We start from the raw sequence: 22858 nt of genomic DNA, 5'->3' as shown, positions 1-22858 counted from the left end.
GTCGAATGCAACCGCGTTTTTCGTTGGGGTAATGCACCTCGTTTCCCCTCTCTACACCTGGCTCGCCACTTGTACCTCTCTGAACGCCACCATTGACGTTTCCTGGAACGGATTGACGGCCTAGCCTTTCGTCTCTCTCGAGGTGGAGTGGGATCTGCCCTAGGCTTACACAGTGCGGTGCACTTCCGCTTCTTTCGTTTTCGGCGATGTTTGCTTGCCCCCTTTCTCTCGATGCCATCATCATGTCGCGTCGGGAACTGAGTGGTTGGGAAGCTTGTTGGAGCTAGTGCTACATTTTCCCCCCCGCTCAAACATTTTATACTCGGTGTCACGACGGACTGCCGGGCCAAATTATCTTTGTTAATGCTGATGAAACCATTAACTGGGCCCTCTCCGATGGCATCGCTGCTCTGCTGAAGCGTGGCGCTCTTGCTCTCATCAGCCACTGCGCTAACCATGCCTAAATTTGACAATGTCGAAAGGTCCCCCTGAGGCACGAAGAAGGTTTCCAGCCTCTTACTGGGCCCATTAGGGCTGCTGGCACCCTCTTCATCCACGCAAGGAGCGTCTTTCGACATCGTCCCCACCTCGAGACTGGCCAAGGGCTCGTTCTCGACATGCTCTAGATTGACGCCTTCGAGAATTCGCGGGCCCTTTTCTGGCGCAATCTGTTCCGTTCGCGCTTTATGAGGCGCCTCAACTTCCGGCGCTTTGCGACGCGCCTCGCTTTCAGACTCCGGTGCGAGTCTTTCTTTCTTTTTGCTAACAGAAGTTCCGAATTTCCCGATCAGCTCTGATTTGATAACTTCATAGTTGTTCGCGTGCTGCTCACTCAGTCGCGCAACAACGTCCGCTGCCTCGCAGGGCAGAACCGTGCGTAGCTTCTGAGACAGGTGTCTCGCTCACACTTAAGTTGACTACACTTTCGTTCAAAGAGTCTGGGATACAGGCCCATATCCCATGATACCTCATATGGCTGCATGTACCCAGACATCTCGAACTCTGCCTCATTTTCGAGAAGTACTCCTCGCTGGGGTCCCATTCTCATACGCAACTCATAGTCTTGTTTGAAAAACTTTCTCTTGAGGCCTTCTCTTTCGTGTTCACTCTTTCCTTCCATCTGAGCTGCTCTTAGTTTTCTTTCGATGATGAGGTCCCATTCTTCACTTAGTTCCTCATCATCAGCCCCCAAATCATTAATCGCTTGAATGATTATGGGTTTTCGTGCCAAACCCTTTGTATCGATCCCCAATTCCTCACACAACAGCAACAAGTCTGACTTCTGCAGCTCCCGTAAGTCCATGATTGTACTGAGTGCTCGCTACTTCCAAAATAACTTTCCGAAACGGCGAAACTGAGTCTTTCGGCAAAGTTAACTACCAGTTCTAAAATTTAATCCTCTTTTAGAACCTGGTTCACTCAAAGGAAAAGTCAAGCACTCACCCATACGTGATCCATGTCTCGAGCCAACTGCTTCTCTTGGGCCGACTGTTGTTGTCACTTGTAGCTTCGAATCCCCATCTTGTAAGCGCTCGTTTCCTCAACCCGAAGCTACACCACCGCTGCCACCAAGTTGTCGTGATCCCACCGCTGATCACCAGTTGTTGTGATCCCGGGGTGCTGTGGTAGCGTGGTGTAGCTTCGGGTTGAGGAAACGAGCGCTTACAAGATGGGGATTCGAAGCTACAAGTGACAACAACAGTCGGCCCAAGAGAAGCAGTTGGCTCGAGACATGGATCACGTATGGGTGAGTGCTTGACTTTTCCTTTGAGTGAACCAGGTTCTAAAAGAGGATTAAATTTTAGAACTGGTAGTTAACTTTGCCGAAAGACTCAGTTTCGCCGTTTCGGAAAGTTATTTTGGAAGTAGCGAGCACTCAGTACAATCATGGACTTACGGGAGCTGCAGAAGTCAGACTTGTTGCTGTTGTGTGAGGAATTGGGGATCGATACAAAGGGTTTGGCACGAAAACCCATAATCATTCAAGCGATTAATGATTTGGGGGCTGATGATGAGGAACTAAGTGAAGAATGGGACCTCATCATCGAAAGAAAACTAAGAGCAGCTCAGATGGAAGGAAAGAGTGAACACGAAAGAGAAGGCCTCAAGCTAAAGTTTTTCAAACAAGATAACGAATTGAGTAAGAGGCTGGGACCCCAGCGAGGAGTACTTCTCGAAAAGGAGGCAGAGTTCGAGATGTCTAGGTACATGCAGCCATATGAGGTATCATGGGATATGGGCCTGTATCTCAGACTCTTTGAACGAAAGTGTAGTCAACTTAAGTGTGAGCGAGACACCTGGTCTCAGAAGCTACGCACGGTTCTGCCCTGCGAGGCAGCGGACGTTGTTGCGCGACTCAGTGAGCAGCACGCGAACAACTATGAAGTTATCAAATCAGAGCTGATCGGAAAATTCGGAACTTCTGTTAGCAAAAAGAAAGAAAGACTCGCACCGGAGTCTGAAAGCGAGGCGCGTCGCAAAGCGCCGGAAGTTGAGGCGCCTCATAAAGCGCGAACGGAACAGATTGCGCCAGAAAAGGGCCCGCGAATTCTCGAAGGCGTCAATCTAGAGCATGTCGAGAACGAGCCCTTGGCCAGTCTCGAGGTGGGGACGATGTCGAAAGACGCTCCTTGCGTGGATGAAGAGGGTGCCAGCAGCCCTAATGGGCCCAGTAAGAGGCTGGAAACCTTCTTCGTGCCTCAGGGGGACCTTTCGACATTGTCAAATTTAGGCATGGTTAGCGCAGTGGCTGATGAGAGCAAGAGCGCCACGCTTCCGCAGAGCAGCGATGCCATCGGAGAGGGCCCAGTTAATGGTTTCATCAGCATTAACAAAGATAATTTGGCCCGGCAGTCCGTCGTGACACCGAGTATAAAATGTTTGAGCGGGGGGGAAAATGTAGCACTAGCTCCAACAAGCTTCCCAACCACTCAGTTCCCGACGCGACATGATGATGGCATCGAGAGAAAGGGGGCAAGCAAACATCGCCGAAAACGAAAGAAGCGGAAGTGCACCGCACTGTGTAAGCCTAGGGCAGATCCCACTCCACCTCGAGAGAGACGAAAGGCTAGGCCGTCAATCCGTTCCAGGAAACGTCAATGGTGGCGTTCAGAGAGGTACAAGCGGCGAGCCAGGTGTAGAGAGGGGAAACGAGGTGCATTACCCCAACGAAAAACGCGGTTGCATTCGACGACTTCGGGAAAGCGGCCTTGCCCGATGGGTCAAAGTCGAAAGCGCAGAGTGGCTAAATACCGCCTAGGGGAGAACACAAAAGAAAAATGGCACAGGTTTCACCCCTGCTCCTCGCGTCCCTTTCCAATTCTTGAGGGGAACAGGCCGAAGTGGAAAATGAGGTGTGACAGCAGGACACCGCCTAGCGTTTATGCGTTTTGTAGCCTCTAGCGTGTTCGAAAACCACCGGGACCGCGACCCCATCGTGTGCGATTCAGGCAAATCTAGTATAGAAAAGGGGGCATGGTCAGTTTGAGTAATTGTTGCACGCGTGTGCTAAGTATCGTTATTCAGTGCAACATTGAAGATTCATGTTGGAGTCGTTTTAATTGTGTATAGGTTACAAGATTTGATGTAAAGTTTGCAGAAAGAAAACCGCCGAACTAGAAGTGCTTTAATCACTAATGCGAAAATATCGAGAAGGTAAAAAGAGAAAATTGTCATTTTTCTAGTTTTTTTTTTCAATGGTTTAGTGCGACATCGTATGCCTTCACTGCCATGGGGATGTGGCGTGAATGAGCATTCGAGGAAGATGTTTGCATAAACCGAATGATTTCATAAATTGATGAAGTTTGGCGCGACACAGTGGAGTTGTCGTTGCGCGCATTAAGAATTGAAAGTCATTTGGGCACAATTTCAGCATAAAACCTGTGCATTATTGTGAGGTGATTTTAATGAGTATCGCACCTAGGATTATTTTTGAGTTGTACACAGAGTTACAAGGTAACGTAAGGATAAGTAATTAGATCAACTTTGACGGCTAAAGCGTTTGGTTAGTAGTGCCGTGCATTTTGCAATGCTTAGAAATGAGAGTAATTGAACGCTCAGGAGAGCCCAGTGAGATTTACTCAGAGGCATTAGCAAAGGATTTGCTTCAACCAAACGAACATTCTATAAAGAAGTGTTTGTCTCTGTTTTGTTGGTTTTCTTTGAAGACAATTGATCAAGGATCATATGAGCGAAACGGTGAGCTTTTTCTAATTCTGAGCAAACTAAGAGTATTTTGGCCACAGTGTAGGCCAAAGATTCAGAAAAGCTAGAGAGCTTTATGTCTCAGTGGTAGACAATTATGGGCGGCCGTAAACAAAGACGGACGTTCGGACAAAATTAGCGCTCACTGAATCCGAGTTCCTGACTGATGCTCTCAGCGGGACAGAACCGATGAAAGTAGTCAGTGATTAAAAGGAGGAGTAAGCCTTAAGTGAAGAGGCAATACTGATCGTCATCCGGTTTTGAAAGCTTCTGTTGACTACCGAGAATTAATGGTTCGGTGTTATGTGAGAGATCGAGGCCTAGGTGCCGTTCTATGTCAGGACGACAGTGGTAACAAGCAAAGCTGCACTTTACTTGAGCCAGAAATTGGGCTACAGGAGATAACGTACTGCGCTTCAGGAAAGGAGTGCGCTTGCCTTGTGTAGGGCATTCATCAGTGGCAGTGTTATCTCAAAGGGGCTAAATTTAAAGTAGAAACAGACCATTGTCCCCTTACCTGGCTGAAAACTGCGACATCGAAGAACAGTCGCCTTTTGAGGTGGAGCTTGATTCTTCAGCAATATCATTTTGATATTAAGTATAAAAAAGGCAAATTGAATGGAAACGCGGACGCGCTCAGCCGCTCTTTCTAAACCATTCTGGAGTGCTCTTGGTGTAACAAAATTGATATTTTAGTTTTTTCGTGCATCGTATGCAAATTTTTAAGGTAGCACGTTTGATTTCTCAGCACAAGTGAATCCTGAGAGTTCTGAGTGTGAGATTTTGTTAAAGCTAGTAATTAAAATTGGTTTGCTATCCCTCTTTTGGCTTGGTTTGTTCGAAGAGGGCCGAGTGCTTGCTTGTACATGTGGTCGAGTATCAGAGATGCTGTCGAAGATTCGGCGATCACCCGGACCATGCCACAAGCGAAGGCCAGTTCTTGGCATTCAACTACTGACCCTTTCGTCGTCCCTGCGAGCAGCAGTGTTAACCGCTGCCCTCCGTGACTCATCTGGCGAGGGGGAAGCTGTTACGACCGCCATCGGTAGGCGCCATGCTGTCGCTGAGAAGCGTAGCCGGGCCGCGTTCCCACGCCTGGAACCCAGGTTTTCTTGGAACCAGCGTCGAGAGCTGACGGGGGAGCGGCGCTCTTTTAATCCTCAAACAAGTAGCCGTCTCGCCGAATGCCTATGCCCGCCAGGTATTGTCCCTGCTAGCCGGCGGATGAGACGTCACGTCGCCACGAAGCGGTAAGCCGTTCCAGAGGGGACAACAAAGACAGCGTATTCCTTTGAAGAAACGGCGACCGCCGCCACAAAGTGCCCTGCTAATTGAGCGGACAGATTGGCGGACCGTTTGATGTCTGCTGTCCGAAGCTTGGGACCCCTCGACCAGCGACATACACGACGAGCAAGAGCCTCTCTGGCGCCACCTTTAAGTGCAGTGATCTTGACTCGAAATTGGATGTTCACGTGCGCCGTGCATGCTCGTACCCCTCACCTGTTGTGTGTGTGTGTGATTGGTGTTCCACTGAAGAAGGAGGAGCCCGACAGGGCTTATAACGGCGCCGCAGAGTGCAGGACGTCGCTCTGAACCAAGTAAAGGTTCAACCACCACGTTCGTAGTTTGTGAAGGCTCTGAACCAAGTAAAGGTTCAACCACCACGCTCGTGGTTTGTGAACTCTTAACCTCATGCTGTAAATATTTGTAAATAGTGCCATAAACCTTGTTTGTTTTTCATATCCCCATCTTGTAAGCGCTTGTTTCCTCAACCCGAAGCTACACCACGCTACCACAGCACCCCGGGATCACAACAACTGGTGATCAGCGGTGGGATCACGACAATTCCAAATGGCGAATATTTTGCAAATATCGTTTGAATAATCAGCACCGAGGGGAAAACCTTGAACCAGCGAAATTTTGGAACAGCGAAGGGTAGTAGTTTTCACTTATTTCGACTATTGTATTGCCAGAATGCACACGGGCCCGGCTTTTAAGGGACTACCGACGCTATATTTATCACCGGGTATAGATGCGTTCTTGCTCAAAATTGCCGCGTCGCTGAAGTGAACGTGCCGCCAGTCCACCGTCATGATATCATCACCACGAGATTGGAAATGGACAGTGTTAACTACGGCCGCAGTTGGACACAGAAGTGCTATTTTTGTACTCGTTCATATGATCAACTACGCACGCGAGCGAACTGTTGATGTAAACTGCTTTTTAATATGCAGTATATTTCAGCAATCATATTTACGAGCACTCAGTGCTGAAGCCGTGATGTGACGACATGGTTTATTTGTTTTGTTAAAAGAGGCATACCCGGTGTTTGGTTGGACATTGCCTAATTCTTATGCGTTAGGTTTCACTAAGAACTGCACGCGCGGTCTCGTAATTCTTATGCGCTAGTTTTACTTAGAGGCTGGTAACCAAGTGACACCTCGCACGCGGAAGAACGACACAGCCGTAGCGCCACCTAGATGCTAGTTTCAGGCAATGCAGAGCGGACATCGCCCTGACCTACTAACGTTAACAGAAACCTAACGTACGCGCAAGTAATTAGAGAGTGGCCGTATAAGGCATCTGCATACTGCTTCGTTGAATGGGATCACGCGCAACTGTCCGGCTGGCGGCGACAGGATCAATTACTTTCGGTCCGGCCACACCCAAAATGCCTAACGACTTCAAGCTATGGGCCCTCTCGTAACCACCCCTTGAGCACTATAGCATGCAAGGTATAATTGATATGCGGGGTTTAACGTCCCAAAACCACTATATGATTATGAGAGACGCCCTAGTGGAGGACTCCGGAAATTTCGACCACCTGGGGTTCTTTAACGTGCACCCAAATCTGAGCACACGGGCCTACAACATTTCCGCCTCCATCGGAAATGCAGCCGCCGCAGCCGGGATTTGAACCCGCGACCTGCGGGTCAGCAGCCGAGTATCTTAGCCACTAGACCACCGCGGCGGGGCAGCATGCAAGGTATACGAAAGCTGTAAGCGGCCTCCGATTGCTAGCGTTGCGTCATATATAGGAAGAGCCAGCAATCCCAACGCTACAAAGGCGACCAATCACGACTCTCGCGTGCATCGCTATCCTTGTGACGAATCACTCTTATGAATATGAGCCTCGCGTCAATGAAGACGCATCCCAGCTGATATCCAGCCCGGATGCTGGTTTCTTTGCTGAAAGCACAAAGTGCCTGTACTGAATCCCAAGCAAGCGCCCTTCAAGACTTGAGAAATAAACGCTTTAGGCCCTCATGCGCAGACGCGCGTAACCGTAAACACGGATGAAGCTATTACTGATAGCGCGTGCGCATAATATACGAGATGGGCGTTATCGAAAGGGGTCACTGCGCCGAAACATTCGAACATCCGCTTGTGTAGCGCACTGGCGTGCATAAACTATATGAGATCCATCGTGAACTTTCTTACAGCGCAACACCAGAAAAAATACAGGACAGGGAAGGAGTAGAACAGAAAGAAAAGACGGCGCTGACTCACAACTGTTGTTTATTGGAAAAAACGGGGTGAAAAAATATTGGCAATATATATAGGTCCCGGCAGCCTACACCACAACATGCGCAGAATACGAGGTGCACCGAGGTAGCGTTATCACACTCATGGCAATAAACAAGCTTGGCCTAAATAACTTAATTCTTTTTCATGCAGTGTGACGGATGGTTCACTAACGCACTTGCTACCCCTAATTTTTATATGATATGCCTCAGCGATTTCTCTAGTTATCTGATTAGGATGCTTGAAGATGATGGTGGTTCTCTCAAAAATGGGACGACAACCGCATGACCTGCAATGTTCTGGCAGATGAAGTCGCGCGATCCCTTGAAGAGATAACTCATGCTCCCTTAAACGAACATTCACACATCGTTTAGTTTGTCCCACGTACTCCCTGCCACACGATAATGGAGTTAAATACACAGCTTTCTTTACGCATGCGATGTACTTGTTTTTATGATTCACAGCGCATCTCCCTTTGGCCTGTTCGTTCCTCAGCGCATTATCGACCATCGGGCAAATGCGACCTACCTTATGTTTGGCGGAAAAAAGAACGTCGACACCATACCTTGAGCCTACATTTTTCAACCCATGCGCCAATTTGTGTACATAAGGAAAAACTGCTCTTTTTCTTTTTCCATCAGAATTTTCTTGAGCTCCTCTGCGTTTCACGAGCTTAACGCTCCGAACCATAGACTCACACACAGACGAAATCACCTTGTCGGGATACCCAGCATCTACTAAGCGTTTTACTTGGTTATTAAAAGCAGTATTCGACACGTGCACACAGGATTTCCTGAGCGACGCATTTAAAATTGTCTTTGCAATCGCTCTCTTCACAATCTTAGAATGGCCAGACTTGTAGTTTAAAATAGGCTTAACTGATCTTGGCTCATATTTCCAACACAAATGATCTTTACCAAAATTTAGCTTTAGGTCAAGAAACTGTAGCTCGTAATCCTTACTGACTTCGTGGGTGAAGGTGAGGCCTATACCATGCTGACTGAACAATTTAAGAATGTGGTCAATGTCCTTATGGTGAATGTCATTGTGGGAAAAAATTACAAAATCGTCGACGTAACGAAAAACAGCACTGCAGCACTTACTAAGGTGACCTTCCAGCTGCCTGTCAATGTAGCCTAAAATAATGTCACTAATAATAGGGGCCACGCTGGACCCTATGCAGACACCAGACTTTTGTACATAAAGATCCCCCCGCCACGACACAAAGGTACTTTCAAGGTAAAATGACAAAAGTTCAAGAAATGATTCTAAAGAAATACCGCAACCATCGATGAAAGATTGTTCATCGTTGTCAAACACAATGCAGGCTTTTACGCATTTCATAACCTGGCAATGCGGAAGGGAATAATATAAATTTTCCACGTCAACACTGAAGGCACTACGTAGGCTCATCGAGTTATTTTTGAGGTACTCGCACACAGAATCCGAATTCGGTATGCGGAAAGGGTCAACAATATTCAGGCATGCTAGGTTCTTTTGCAGAAAACGTGAAATATCTAACTGCCAGCTACCTTTTTCCGAGACTATGGCCCGGAAAGGCATGTCTTCCTTGTGCGATTTCACCGTAAAGAAAACTTCTAACTCCAGGTTTTTCGCCCTCTTTACGCTGGCTGCCAATCGTTGCAGATTCATTCCTTCTAACAAGAAAAGCGCTCGGTGTTTTACTTCTGTGGTCTTAACACTGACACGCCTGAAATTTTTCTTAACTGCGGCCTCGCTCTTCTGTGAATACGCTTCAGAATTCATAATGGCAAAGTATCCCTCTTTGTCGGCTACTAGTACATGCAGTTTGTTTTCACAAAGAAAATCAACTAGCGGCCTTAGTGAGTCCGTGCCCCCCCCCCCCCGCGCCTTTCCCGTTCTGGCAATGGTATCAACACAGTCCGAAACACACCTTGAACGTTCATCTTCCTTGGCACACCTTGAGACCTTCCTCGCTGTGGCTACCTTTTCAAAGGGATTCAGGCGAGGCTCGAAGCAGTACTTCGGGCCGAGTCCCAGCACCCTCTCATGTTCCTCCGGTATTGGCGTTGCGCTAAGGTTAAGCACATGGCCCTGTACCAACTTTGCTTTCTTCTTCACCGGAAGCGTCGGACGTACAATGCGCCAGAGGAACTCGCTGGTGGATTCGGCCGTGTCGCACCACTGTCTGTACCGGCGTGAACCAGGGTTGTGATCCAGATAACTCGAACATGCAATACGAAGTAGGTCCTTGAGCATCCTAACTTGTCGCCACCATTCAGACTTTAGAATTTTGCAGATCCTTCGCGAATGTCCATCCGAAGGCTTCAGCCAACCACACAACACCTGCACCTCGGCCGGACAAATTCCTTGTCTGACGTGCCATGAAGCAACTCTGGCTTTGCACACGCACACGGCAATCATAGCTGCCAGGCAAGCCGGGTCATGAAGGTTCGGGTTAACACATAGAAAAGAGCCCTGGGTACTAGAAATATATTGTAGTAAGACGGTAAGTCGGGCCAGTTGGTTAGGATCCATCGTGAACTTTCTTACAGCGCAACACCAGAAAAAATACAGGACAGGGAAGGAGTAAAACAGAAAGAAAAGACGGCGCTGACTCACAACTGTTGTTTATTGGAAAAAACGGGGTGAACAATATTGGCAATATATATAGGTCCCGGCAGCCTACATCACAACATGCGCAGAATACGAGGTGCACCGAGGTAGCGTTATCACACTCATGGCAATAAACAAGCTTGGCCTAAATAACTTAATTCTTTTTCATGCAGTGTGACGGACAGTTTCTTGACCTAAAGCTAAATTTTGGTAAAGATCATTTGTGTTGGAAATATGAGCCAAGATCAGTTAAGCCTATCTTAAACTACAAGTCTGGCCATTCTAAGATTGTGAAGAGAGCGATTGCAAAGACAATTTTAAATGCGTCGCTCAGGAAATCCTGTGTGCACGTGTCGAATACTGCTTTTAATAACCAAGTAAAACGCTTAGTAGATGCTGGGTATCCCGACAAGGTGATTTCGTCTGTGTGTGAGTCTATGGTTCGGAGCGTTAAGCTCGTGAAACGCAGAGGAGCTCAAGAAAATTCTGATGGAAAAAGAAAAAGAGCAGTTTTTCCTTATGTACACAAATTGGCGCATGGGTTGAAAAATGTAGGCTCAAGGTATGGTGTCGACGTTCTTTTTTCCGCCAAACATAAGGTAGGTCGCATTTGCCCGATGGTCGATAATGCGCTGAGGAACGAACAGGCCAAAGGGAGATGCGCTGTGAATCATAAAAACAAGTACATCGCATGCGTAAAGAAAGCTGTGTATTTAACTCCATTATCGTGTGGCAGGGAGTACGTGGGACAAACTAAACGATGTGTGAATGTTCGTTTAAGGGAGCATGAGTTATCTCTTCAAGGGATCGCGCGACTTCATCTGCCAGAACATTGCAGGTCATGCGGTTGTCGTCCCATTTTTGAGAGAACCACCATCATCTTCAAGCATCCTAATCAGATAACTAGAGAAATCGCTGAGGCATATCATATAAAAATTAGGGGTAGCAAGTGCGTTAGTGAACCATCCGTCACACTGCATGAAAAAGAATTAAGTTATTTAGGCCAAGCTTGTTTATTGCCATGAGTGTGATAACGCTACCTCGGTGCACCTCGTATTCTGCGCATGTTGTGGTGTAGGCTGCCGGGACCTATATATATTGCCAATATTTTTTCACCCCGTTTTTTCCAATAAACAACAGTTGTGAGTCAGCGCCGTCTTTTCTTTCTGTTCTACTCCTTCCCTGTCCTGTATTTTTTCTGGTGTTGCGCTGTAAGAAAGTTCACGATGGATCCTAACCAACTGGCCCGACTTACCGTCTTACAACTATATGAGAGTTGCAATGTGAACTTGTTGGACTTGAAGATATGCGTGGCATCGTGAGATGTTCTATGCCATAGCGCTAACGCGAATACGGTGATAGCATACACGCACAGTACTAACTCATCCGTAAGCACGTTCAGTTGTTGCTAAGTATTGCATAAAATATTTGTCACGTATTTGGTGTAATTTCTCGCGCAGGTGTGCACTTGATTGTGACGGTTGTGGCGGGAGGAACATTTGCGTCTTGTCTACTGAAAGTACAAGCCACCCTTGGAAGTTAGCGCTGTGCGCGCAGCCGGGAAATCCATGGCATAATAGTCCCGTGCCACCCCACACACCTCCCCGATTTTTTGCCGTGACATACACAGAGTCTGAAATGACACACGACCATATCTGCATGCCCAGCCCTCGCTTCGGATCAAGGATGTGCTCTCCACCTCCGAAAAACATTTCTGCCTATACGTCCCTGGCTGCGCGTACGGATATTCTGCTTTGCGTTGGCCAATGCTATTACAACGGCGGTTGCCCCCGCCGTGGTGGTCTAGTGGCTAAGGTACTCGGCTGCTGACCCGCAGGTCGCGGGTTCAAATCCCGGCTGCGGCGGCTGCATTTCCGATGGAGGCGGAAATGTTGTAGGCCCGTGTACTCAGATTTGGGTGTACGTTAAAGAACCCCAGGTGGTCGAAATCTCCGGAGCCCTCCACTACGGCGTCTCTCATAATCATATAGTGGTTTCGGGACGTTAAACCCCACATATCGATCAATACAACGGCGGTTGCCGTTGTATTAAGCGTATTTGGCGAAATGAAGTGCAATAAACGGGACAAAAAAGGTGAGATGTACAGGACGAAGCGGTTCGTCTTGCCTTTCTCTGCTTTTGTTCCGTTTATTGTGCTTCGTTTCACCAAGTATGCATCGCCAACTGACTAAAACTTCTACTCTTCTAAAATTGCATTACACGTGTGATAGCCGCGCACTCGATGTTGTTTTAAACAGTCCCGCTGTGTTCCAATATGAAATGAGTCATCCGAGTACTGTGAAGCGGTATAATTATAAGCTATAAAATGTCAGTGCCGAAGGCCTCAGCTGAATCTGGCCCTGTGAATCAAAAGCGCGTTCGTCCGCGAAAGCAAAGTGTATGGGAGCAGGCCTGGAAGAAAAGGAACACAGTATTGGCGGATTCACGTGGCGGGTGCATGAGCGTATGCTTAATTGCTTCGCTAATAACAAACTGGTGTGAAGTGCTCATTTCACAAATGTGCGTTGGCTTTAACCGCGTGATGAATACCGCTGTGGCTCGTACACTCACGGCTTCTGACAGCTCGTTCGATAGCCTCGTACATCGCATGCTTTCATAAGTCAGCCATAGCAGCCGCACTCGCAGGAGCCGTGCTGTGAATACTTATTACCGGAAGAGACGCTGCCGTTGGCTCTCTTCTCAGCCGGCGTCCTACATCGCGCCCTGTGTTATACCGGGTGAACGGCCTGTGCTTGTTGCGCCGGGCCGGTATTCTCCGACTGACCACCGGAAGCTCGGAGGTTTCGACTTTACGTATGAGAGCCCGCGCTTCTCGGGTTCGAGGGAACGCGCCCCCCTTGAGGTCGCACCTGTGAACGCACACCAGACTTCGACGTTGTCGAGACCTCGTCGCCTTTGCCCATCACTAAAAGACGCCGTACGTCTCTTCGTAAAGATGTGTGACACACTTCGGGACGTAACTGCACCCGGAAGCTACGCATCTATAGAGGTGGACACGGTGTCGAAGAAAAACCTGATGGCACGGATGCCTGCCCGCATCACATGACGTTGTGACCATTGAGCGGCGCCAATCAGTCTGACGCCTGTCGTGTCTCGACTAATTACGGTGTCGTGCGTGGAGTTACGAGTTGAGGTCGATGATCTTCATACGATGACTCAAAGATGACGGGGAACCGGAAAGCGCAATTAAAATAATCAGCCAGTGCATGAGTGCTGGTGAATGGCATCGCCGACTAAACAAACCAGCCGGATGGTTCAGTGGCTGTGGTGCTCGACTGTTGATTTGAAGGTGTTGGAATCAAAACCCGGCCACATTTCGAGGCCGGTAAATGCTGAAGGTATGTGTGTCTATAGATTTAGGTGCCCGTTAGTGAGTCCTAGGCGTTCGAAATTGCCCAGAGTCGTCCATTATGGCTTAGCTCATAATCATATTGAGATTTGGGAACGTGAAACCCCAGCACTTATTATCAAGGTTTGGACGCACTTCACGCTGGCAACACTGAGAATGGTATAACGACCAGAACCAGCTGAAAACGCGGACATAACTGAGATGTGTCTGATCTGTGATTTCGAGTCTAATGCTATAGTCATGGGCTGTGATATACAAAACGTGATGACGATGGTTTTCCTGATATTTCTGAGAATGAGAAAAAATTGAACCAGTTGGTAAGGATTGCCTCGGAAGCGATCACGCAAGACACTTATCAATTAAAGTTTGATACATGGATCATGCATCAGATTGCACGAGTCAAATTTCTGCCGTAGAAAAAAAAAATTACCTTGGTGTAAGTGTATGCGTTTGGAATACTACATTGTTACAGAAGTTCGAAACATGCTGCGTATATGGCGTCAACATTCCAGCCTGTATCGCGTCATTTTTGTGATGACTCCATATAGTTTTGTGGGTAATTCAGCATTTTTCGTGACGTACAAGAAATATGAAGAAACAGCTGCTTTGACCTCGTCGTACATTTGATTGCATGTTTTCGGCGTCCTACGCTAACTAATCGAGTATACTTGTATTTTCGCCTTTAAGACATAGCGATGGGTAGCAAGAGATCACTTGAAAAGCTCCTCTTCAGAAGCCATGATTATATTTCAACGCGTTTTCCCTTTCCGCTTTGTCGAATGATAGCGCACCTGTCTGTTTAATGAATGAGCACGTGACGATGGCTGGTTGACAATCGCAGGTGTGGCTGAGCACCCGTCGCGGCTCGTGGGTGATCGGCCGCGTGGGTCCGAGGGGCCGGCCGTTCGACGCGTACTACCAGACGCGGCTGCTCAACACCTTCATGCACCTGCTGCCGTACGAGCTGATCTGCCTGATCTGCGAGAGCGCCATCAACCAGCGCTTCGACCACGCCGCCTACCGGCTGAAACCCAAGCACCGCATCTTCGGCCAGCACCCGATGGTGAACGACGCACTGCCCAACCGCATACTGTCTGGCACCGTGTGCATAAAAGGTATTACACCCTTGGTCAGATTGTGCCACTTGTGCCAAGCAGTCGCATATATATATATATATATATATATATATATATATATATATATATATATATATATATATATATATATATATATATATATATATATATATATATATATGGTGGGGTGAAATTCAATGGATCCGGTGGAAAATGCGGTAGAAAAAGAGGTCGACAAACGTGCGAAAAAACACTAGTTTTACTAACGTTTCGGCAGGTGGGCCTGCCTTCGTCGGAGTGACGAAGGCAGGCCCAGTATATATATATATATATATATATATATATATATATATATATATATATATATATATATATATATATATATATATATATATATATATATATATATATATATATATATATATATATCACGTCACTGCAGTATTCACAAGACTTTCTTTCGCAAGTGCTCGCCATCTTGGGCCATAGCTAACAATACGTCAGGCATTGGAATTCGCCGAACTTTTCACTTACGAACAATTGTGGCGCTAGTGTTTTCTGTGAGTACGGGCCCTAGAGGTTCTCACGGCTGGAGCAAGAGAACAAGCTGTAAACTCGCGGTTCAATAATAAAACGACGTGACGAATTTTTCGAGGTCTTTCTGCGACTTATACGTGATAGCTTGGCATCTGCGTTTCTCAATTCGTGATCTGAGGCTCGCGTGCTTAGAGTTAGGTGCACGTTAAAGACCTTCAGGTGGTCGAAATTTCCGGAGCCTTCCACTGTACGGCGTCTCTCATAAGCATATTGTAATTTTGGGACGTTAAACGCCAACAATTATTATTAATTACTAATATAAATAGATAAGTAAAAAAATAAATAAATAAATAAATAGCAAATAAATAAATAAATAAAGAATTAGTGTGGCAGGAATGTACACACGTCGATGCATTGCAAGCGTTAGCGGTAAAGTGTGAGGGAAGGAGCTCAAAGAGGTTAATGAGGAGTAGGGCTCTGGTTTACTACCCTGCATCCGCGAGTGACAAAAAAAGAAAACGTTAAAGACTCAAAAAGTAACGGTTAAAAAATGCATATCACACCATAACGTTGCTCCTTCGCACGAGATAAGAGTATCTTCATTTGGTTTGGTGCCGTATTTGAAGTCCTGCAATCTGCCAATGGCTGTGAAAATCAGCGTTCATATTGGACCAATCATATCCGGTATCTCCGGCGCGGCGCATCACTCTGTGACATGAATTTAGGAGGCACGTGTCCCCTTGGATTATGATTGATTAATTGATTGATTGATTGATTGATATGTGGGGGTTTAACGTCCCAAAACCACCAATTGATTATTAGAGACGCCATAGTGGAGGGCTCCGGAGATTTTGACCACCTGGGGATCTTTGACGTGCACCCAAATCTGAGCACACGGGCCTGCGACGTTTCCGCCTCCATTGGAAATGCGGCCGCCGCAGCCGGGATTCGATCCCGCGACCTGCGGGTCAGCAGCCGAGTACCTTAGCCACTATAAACCACCGCGGCGGGGCTCCTTGGATGATGAGTCGCGTCACGTTCATACGTATAGTGTGTCAAAAAAAAACGCATTTTTCGGTGGTTGCGAAGGAAAGCTAGAAATGTTGTTTTCAAGCTATTGTAACATATTGATCGTATGGTTTGCACTGTACAGAAACTCGCCGGCTCATTTTAATGCATTCTCGTAAAGAGGTCTCAAAGGCGAAAACCACCTTCTATTTTCGAAGTTCTCAGTCATCCGCCCTGTGAAATCTTGGTGCGTCTAACCTGGTTTCTAACATCAACCTTTGAAGTAGCGCACGGGGTGTATACAGGGGTGGGGGCATCCCCCCAGTCACATAAATGAAGGAGGGGGGGGGGGGGAAGGACCAAAAGTAAGCCTCATACATTTACGCAATAGGGAAGAGGCGCTGCGACGAACCTTCGTCCCCGCTGAAGGGGAGCACTGCGTATACACTATGGACGTGTCGCATGTTGTTAGGCTGGCTTCATAGATTCAGCAATCAAGCTTAAGCGGGGGCGCTAAAAGGACAGCAACGTATACAGCAACACGCACACGCCTGAAGCGCGTGTGCGCGTGTTCCTATAGAAGAGAATTTTCATCACTTGCAGGGGCCAGCCATTATTGCTAGGGAGCTGCTGATTAGGTAGATAGGACGACTACGTTAGCATCTAGCCTGTTCTTATCGCGTCGTGACCACCAGTATTCGCTTGCCTTGACTGTGACGTAACCATTTCGCAGCCCGTATACGCTGGCCTCGCCGACAGATCACGCCCCGCCACGGTGGTCTAGTGGCTAAGGTACTCGGCTGCTGACCCGCAGGTGGCGGGTTCGAATCCCGGCTGCGGCGGCTGCACTTCCTATGGAGGCGGAAATGTTGTAGGCCCGTGTGCTCAGATTTGGGTGCACGTTAAAGAACACCAGGTGGTCAAAATTCCTGGAGCCCTCCACTACGGCGTCTCTCATAATCATATGGTGGTTTTGGGACGCTAAACGCCCCATATCAATCAATCAATCCGACAGATCACGACTGAGGTCAATATTGTCCATGCTGGCTCTATACAAGTGGGTGCGAGTGTAAAAATAATCTGGTCTATATTGCGTCTTAAAACTTCGCCTTAAAACAACACTTCCCTAAAACAACACTTTCGCCTTAAAAGCAAGCCGCTCACTAAAATCTTAAATGCGCCATATATTTGCTCAGTACGGCCGAAATCCATATTGTTTTGTTAACGACGTGGCGATTCGGCGGCATTCTTAGTCGGCCTTTTTACGCATGCCTTCCCCGGTGCAGGACAAGTGAAGGAGTTCACAGAAGACGGCGTGCTCTTCGAGGACGACCCCCCGGGTAGCGTGCCCCTTCGCGTCGACGACGTCATCCTGGCGACCGGCTACCGCGTCTCGTTCCCGTACATGGCGCCCGGCGTGCTCGACGTGTCCGACGACAACCAGGTGGCCGTCTACCGGCTGGTGTTCCCACCTGAGCGACCGGGACTCGCCCTCATCGGACTGGCGCAGCCCATCGGCGCCCTGCTGCCCATCTCCGAGCTGCAGAGCCGATGGGCGGCCAGGGTGTTTGCAGGCAAAGTGGCCCTGCCCAGTGCGAAGGACATGTGGCGACAGGTGCTCGTGGTCCCACTTCTCCTTTACTGTCCTCGGCCGCCATCACTATATAGGCGCTGCACCATGCTCCCCACAGAGTTTCCTAAAATTAACTAGGGGGAACTCTGGCGCTGCGATCGTTCAGCGACCATGGGAATGTTGGGTAGTACACAGATTTGCCTACTTGCGGGTGGTGAATCGTATTTGCGGCTTCGTTTATTGCTGGTTACGGTTTTGTTTTTAAGGAAAGAAAGAACCCTTTTGAACTTTGTGACCCGATTCAAAATGTAAAGCCTAAAAAAATAAGGTTGTGAAACGCCAACGCTGAACATTTGTTTTGTTTTTTTTTTTTTCGTGAGAAAACAGCTCCAAGTCACACGAACACACACGGAGCCAGAAGCAGGCCAGAAGAACAAACATTAGACAAATGTGTGTACTGCGCATCATTCCCATGCTCGCTGTAGCGCCTGCGTTGGAGCTACCATCGACACTAGCGCCAGAGTTCCTTCTAGTGTATAGGAAACTCTATGGTGCTCCCTATGGGGCTGCAGAAATTAAACGCCTTCTTCCTCTTCTAACCACTACTACCACCACCACTATACAACACATATTGCCTCGCGATAAACGAATTGATGAAAAACTTTATTTCAGTGTTCTATTGCGCGCGGTATAGCACGCAACGGACGGCTGGAGATCTTTCCATCGCGTCGCGGGCCAGTTGGACAGTCCTCATCTCATTGCTCAACTGCTCATTGAGGCTGGGGCTGCGTAGAATCGCATCTGAGCGCGAAGAAGGAATGGAGAGATATGGTCACCTGCGTGAGGGGCAAAGTACAAGAAGGGTCTCACCACGATGTTTAGACGCACGCGAAAACTGCATGGTTCCGCCGCGGCGAAGCAGTGGTTTAAGGTCCTAGGTTGCTCACCCGAAGTTTTCGTGTTCGATCCAAGCTGCGGTGATCCCATTTCAATGGAGGTGACATGGTCCGTGTTCTGTGTGATGTCAGCGCAGGTTAAAAACAAAAACAAACACCAAATCATCAAAATTCCCTGAGCCCTCAACGACAGCATCTTTCAAAATCATATAGTGGTTTTAGGGCGTGTAACCCAAGATATTATTAGATTATTATTATTATTATTATTATTATTATTATTATTATTATTATTATTATTATTATTATTATTATTATTATTATTATTATTATTATTATTATTATTATTATTATTATTATTATTATTGACAATGCAGAATTTCTGTTACAGCTAAATTGCGATTTTAATAATGGAGGAATGGGAGGAATGTGCTTATATCTCCCGATAATGGGTATCAGCGGAGCCTGAATGCGAAAGTCGAATGCTTCCAATGACCACCCTAAAAGCTCGCTATGTTGAAACGTCTAACGCAATGTTTTGTCATTAACAGCGTTTTGAGTGCAGGCATGGTGACTGCTGTTGCTGTTGTCGCGACACCCCACTCGTGTTACATGAAATATCGCGCCTATAACAAAGAAAAGCTTTCTCGTGTGAAAGTAACGTACGTCCCAGCTTCTTGCGTTTTCTGTGGGAGGAACCGTCGTACATGCAAAGTCGCTGACGTGGAGCTAGTTAATCTTCGTAAGCAGCGGCCTCGGTAATCACGTTCATTTCGAAATCTCAAATCATGCAAGCACGCGCGCGCACAGGCAGGCCTTGCTTTCGAAACGTCGCGACATTTGATTCCCGACTTCCTCTTGTTCTAGTACTCTCATGTATACAGCCTGCGCGAAAGATGAAAAAAATTAAAAGCCTTCACATGGCGAAGAGTCGTAGCAGAACAAACTTTTACTTCTTTTCTTTTTTTTTCACGCACGTCGTTACATTTTATCGCATCGCGAGTATAATACGCAAAGCTCGATTGCCTTGAAAGCCGAGGCCCGCATGGGAAATTGGCTCCGCTTTCTTGGGAACCGGCGTGTCTGATATACGTCCGTCGCTTAGGCGTTGGTTGCGTAAGTATGCACGATTGTTTGTATACTGAAATATAGATCTGCATGCGGAACGCTTTGACAGCCGCCGAACAACAACAACAACCACAATGTTTGTATACGAGTGCCAATAATAGCAACTGACCGGCTATTCGTGCGCCGTTCAGCTCTTGAGAATTTCCCGCGCCTGCGCTTAGCAGCTATCTATGGGCACGTCAAATCGGTATAGTGCTCGAAATAAACACGCTTAAACGCTTGTAAACAATTGAATTGCGCAGCAGCCAGTATAGACCACGTGACTTATCGCGGCATTGAAGAGCGGAAGTCATCTTAGGCACCAACTATCTTTCGAGATAATAGACATTTCGAAGGTCTTCTTGTTGTGTACGCCTATTTTACTTCACTTTGTCGCGCGCTCCTAAAGTAAGCTGTGACTTTGTGCCAACCGCGTACCCTCTCCACGTGGACATTTTTATGTCACGCGCTTTTGGTCTCTAAATACTTGTAAACAGCTTGCTGCACGTCGCGACACGCAATCGGGGCCTGAATTAAGTTTTTCACATACTTAACTATTCGAACTACTGCTGCTATGGCTGTAATTCCGTTGCTTTTTTTATAATTTTATTGTAGTTTTGTGTGTACGTCAAGGAAAGGCTGATCAACCACCCTTCATATATGTTCGTGCCTGTATTTGTATGTGCGCTTGTATGGAAAACTGAAAAAAAATTAATGTGGTGGGGGGCGGGGGGGAAGATTCGCATTTCAGTACTTGTACACATACACCTACCAATTATTAAAATACTTTGGGGACGGGCTAGTTCATGACCCCCGAAATCAGCCTCACATAGCGGCTATTGACGACCCACCAATGTCTGAAGTCATTTTAGAATGTCGTAATTTCAAAAGGACTTCTGGTATTGATCTGTCGTCAATATCTGCTAGCGCGACGGCAAGAGTTCGCCTTTGAAAAGGACAGTCTCGCAAATTGTGTTCAATACAGGTGATGCGTATGCGCTATTGTGGTCCTTGCGGGCAGCTAACCTTCGTGAACGACTGTTATCACCTTCTTTTGTGTAACACTGATATAATAAGTCTTGCCCGTACTTCTACTCAGTATTAGCTGTCGCGTCATTGTTTTATCTCATGGCTACGCAGATTTGGGGCGATGAAGGCAATGAAAAGTCCCCGATGTTGCGTCCGAAGAACTGTTTACTTTCCACTGCAACTTCCTCAAAGCCAGACACCAAAGGCAAATTACAGTGATGAAACTTGCCATCGCTTTATTTCTTTTTTTTTATCCTTTGCGAAACATCTCGTCTTTTGATTCTTACCAGCTGAAACATTGCCCCTTCCTTATGCAAAAAAACCCTGCCGTGGCTATTACTGTGGCGTATTGAGGTCATCGCAACAGAGCAGTACGTGTCAGACTGCATGTACGAGATATCAATGTATGGTTGCAGGCTGACAGCTTCAGAAATACCTGTTTCCCGGAAGGAAGACACGCGCCAGGTATACAGCCGAAAAAGAAAAAAAAACGTTACGGGGCTAGCCCGTCTCAGCAACTGACAGGTATTTTATTTTCGAGCCACCGCCTGACGTCCTGCGCTGTCTCACCTTGTTGCGCAGGTGAATGAGTACCAGGAGCGTTGCAGGCAACGATACTACCAGGAACCCCGACACACGCTGCAGGTCGACTGGATCGACTACCTGGATGAGGTAACTACAGCGTTGTGCAATCTCTCCGTCGCTTTCCCTTAGGATATATAGGACTGATCGATGCAATGGAATGTGTAGGTGGAATGCGATGGAATGGCATGGAATCTATTGAATATATTGGGTGTGATGACTAAGATATATGGATTGGATGGATAGGTACGTGTAATGAAACGGAATGAACGACCTCTGCTAGTTACATTATTGACGATGCACGTCACGACTGCTACGCTTCATTAGCCTCTGCGCTCTGTTAAACTAATCAGAGTTAATGTTCGGTCTCTGGTGGTATTTGACAAGATAATCAAATCGAAATACGGCCTTACGTTGACGTCACATACGAAGATCACAACTGAATAAGCCTCAATGTGTGTGTGTGTCAGTGGTGTTAACTTGGCGAACAAGTCGCTAAATTTAACGTCTTCTCAGTCGTGCTAGCGACAATTTCACCTACAGTGTTCTAAAAACGGACATGAAAAATTAGGAAACTGTGAGAATAGTGGAATGTTTGGAACGAGCTTCAATAAATGAGAACAATGAATACAGGATCAATACGATTGTGGCGCTGTGGTCTCTAGCGGGCAATTTAGCCGTTCCGAGTGCGCTTCTTCGGTTCCAGTTAGTTAACTAAACCGACTCAATTGAACGGCTCATGGAGTCACGGTTCACTGCAAATGAACGTACTAAAGCTGAATAATTGGAAGCGCAAACCAACGGGACAAGAGAGGAGACAAACAAGCGCAGACTGAAACTCAGTTTATTCAGAGAAGAAATTATATACCAGAAAATGAGAAAGGAAAACAACTGGGGAGAAGGTTCCACCTATATCAGGCGTCGTCCAAAAACGATATTTCACAATCTAACAGGGATATAGACGGTGAACTAACACAACTATCAATATTCTTTTTAATAAAAAAAGGCTTCCGCAATCTCTCTAGTTTTCATGTCATGATGGCTGTATAAGACAGATGTGCGCAAAAAATCAAGTACTAAGCCACACTTTTTGTAATGGGCGGGCAAATGTAAACCCGGGGCTGATTTCAGCGCATTGTAGTGTTCTCGCAGGCGAATATTCAAGCAGCGCCCAGTCTGCCCAATGTATAACCTGCCGCAATACAGTGGGATACAGTAAACGACATTAGATGGACATTTGGTGAAGAAATTGACATGCTTGACACCACTCAGTTTATTGTATCCCACTGTCTTGCGGCAGGTTATACATTGGGCAGACTGGGCACTGCTTGAATATTCGCCTGCGAGAACACTACAA

At 47.1% G+C, this 22858-nt stretch overlaps 1 protein-coding gene across 2 annotated transcripts in view; it reads left to right on the top strand.

Moving 5' to 3' along the window:
• The window catches only part of LOC119174866 (flavin-containing monooxygenase 5-like), an 84277-nt gene that overhangs the window by 53175 nt on the left and 8244 nt on the right, over nucleotides 1-22858 (top strand). For both annotated transcript variants that reach the window (XM_075895027.1, XM_075895028.1), the window contains exons 3-5: nucleotides 14538-14811; nucleotides 17604-17932; nucleotides 21502-21591. In XM_075895027.1, the coding sequence (XP_075751142.1) occupies nucleotides 14538-14811; nucleotides 17604-17932; nucleotides 21502-21591 (693 nt within the window). The remainder of the gene's footprint in view (nucleotides 1-14537; nucleotides 14812-17603; nucleotides 17933-21501; nucleotides 21592-22858) is intronic.

Source organism: Rhipicephalus microplus, chromosome 5 (assembly GCF_043290135.1).
Source record: "Rhipicephalus microplus isolate Deutch F79 chromosome 5, USDA_Rmic, whole genome shotgun sequence".
NCBI lineage: Eukaryota > Metazoa > Arthropoda > Arachnida > Ixodida > Ixodidae > Rhipicephalus > Rhipicephalus microplus.
This window is presented reverse-complemented; position numbering and strand designations above follow the sequence as displayed.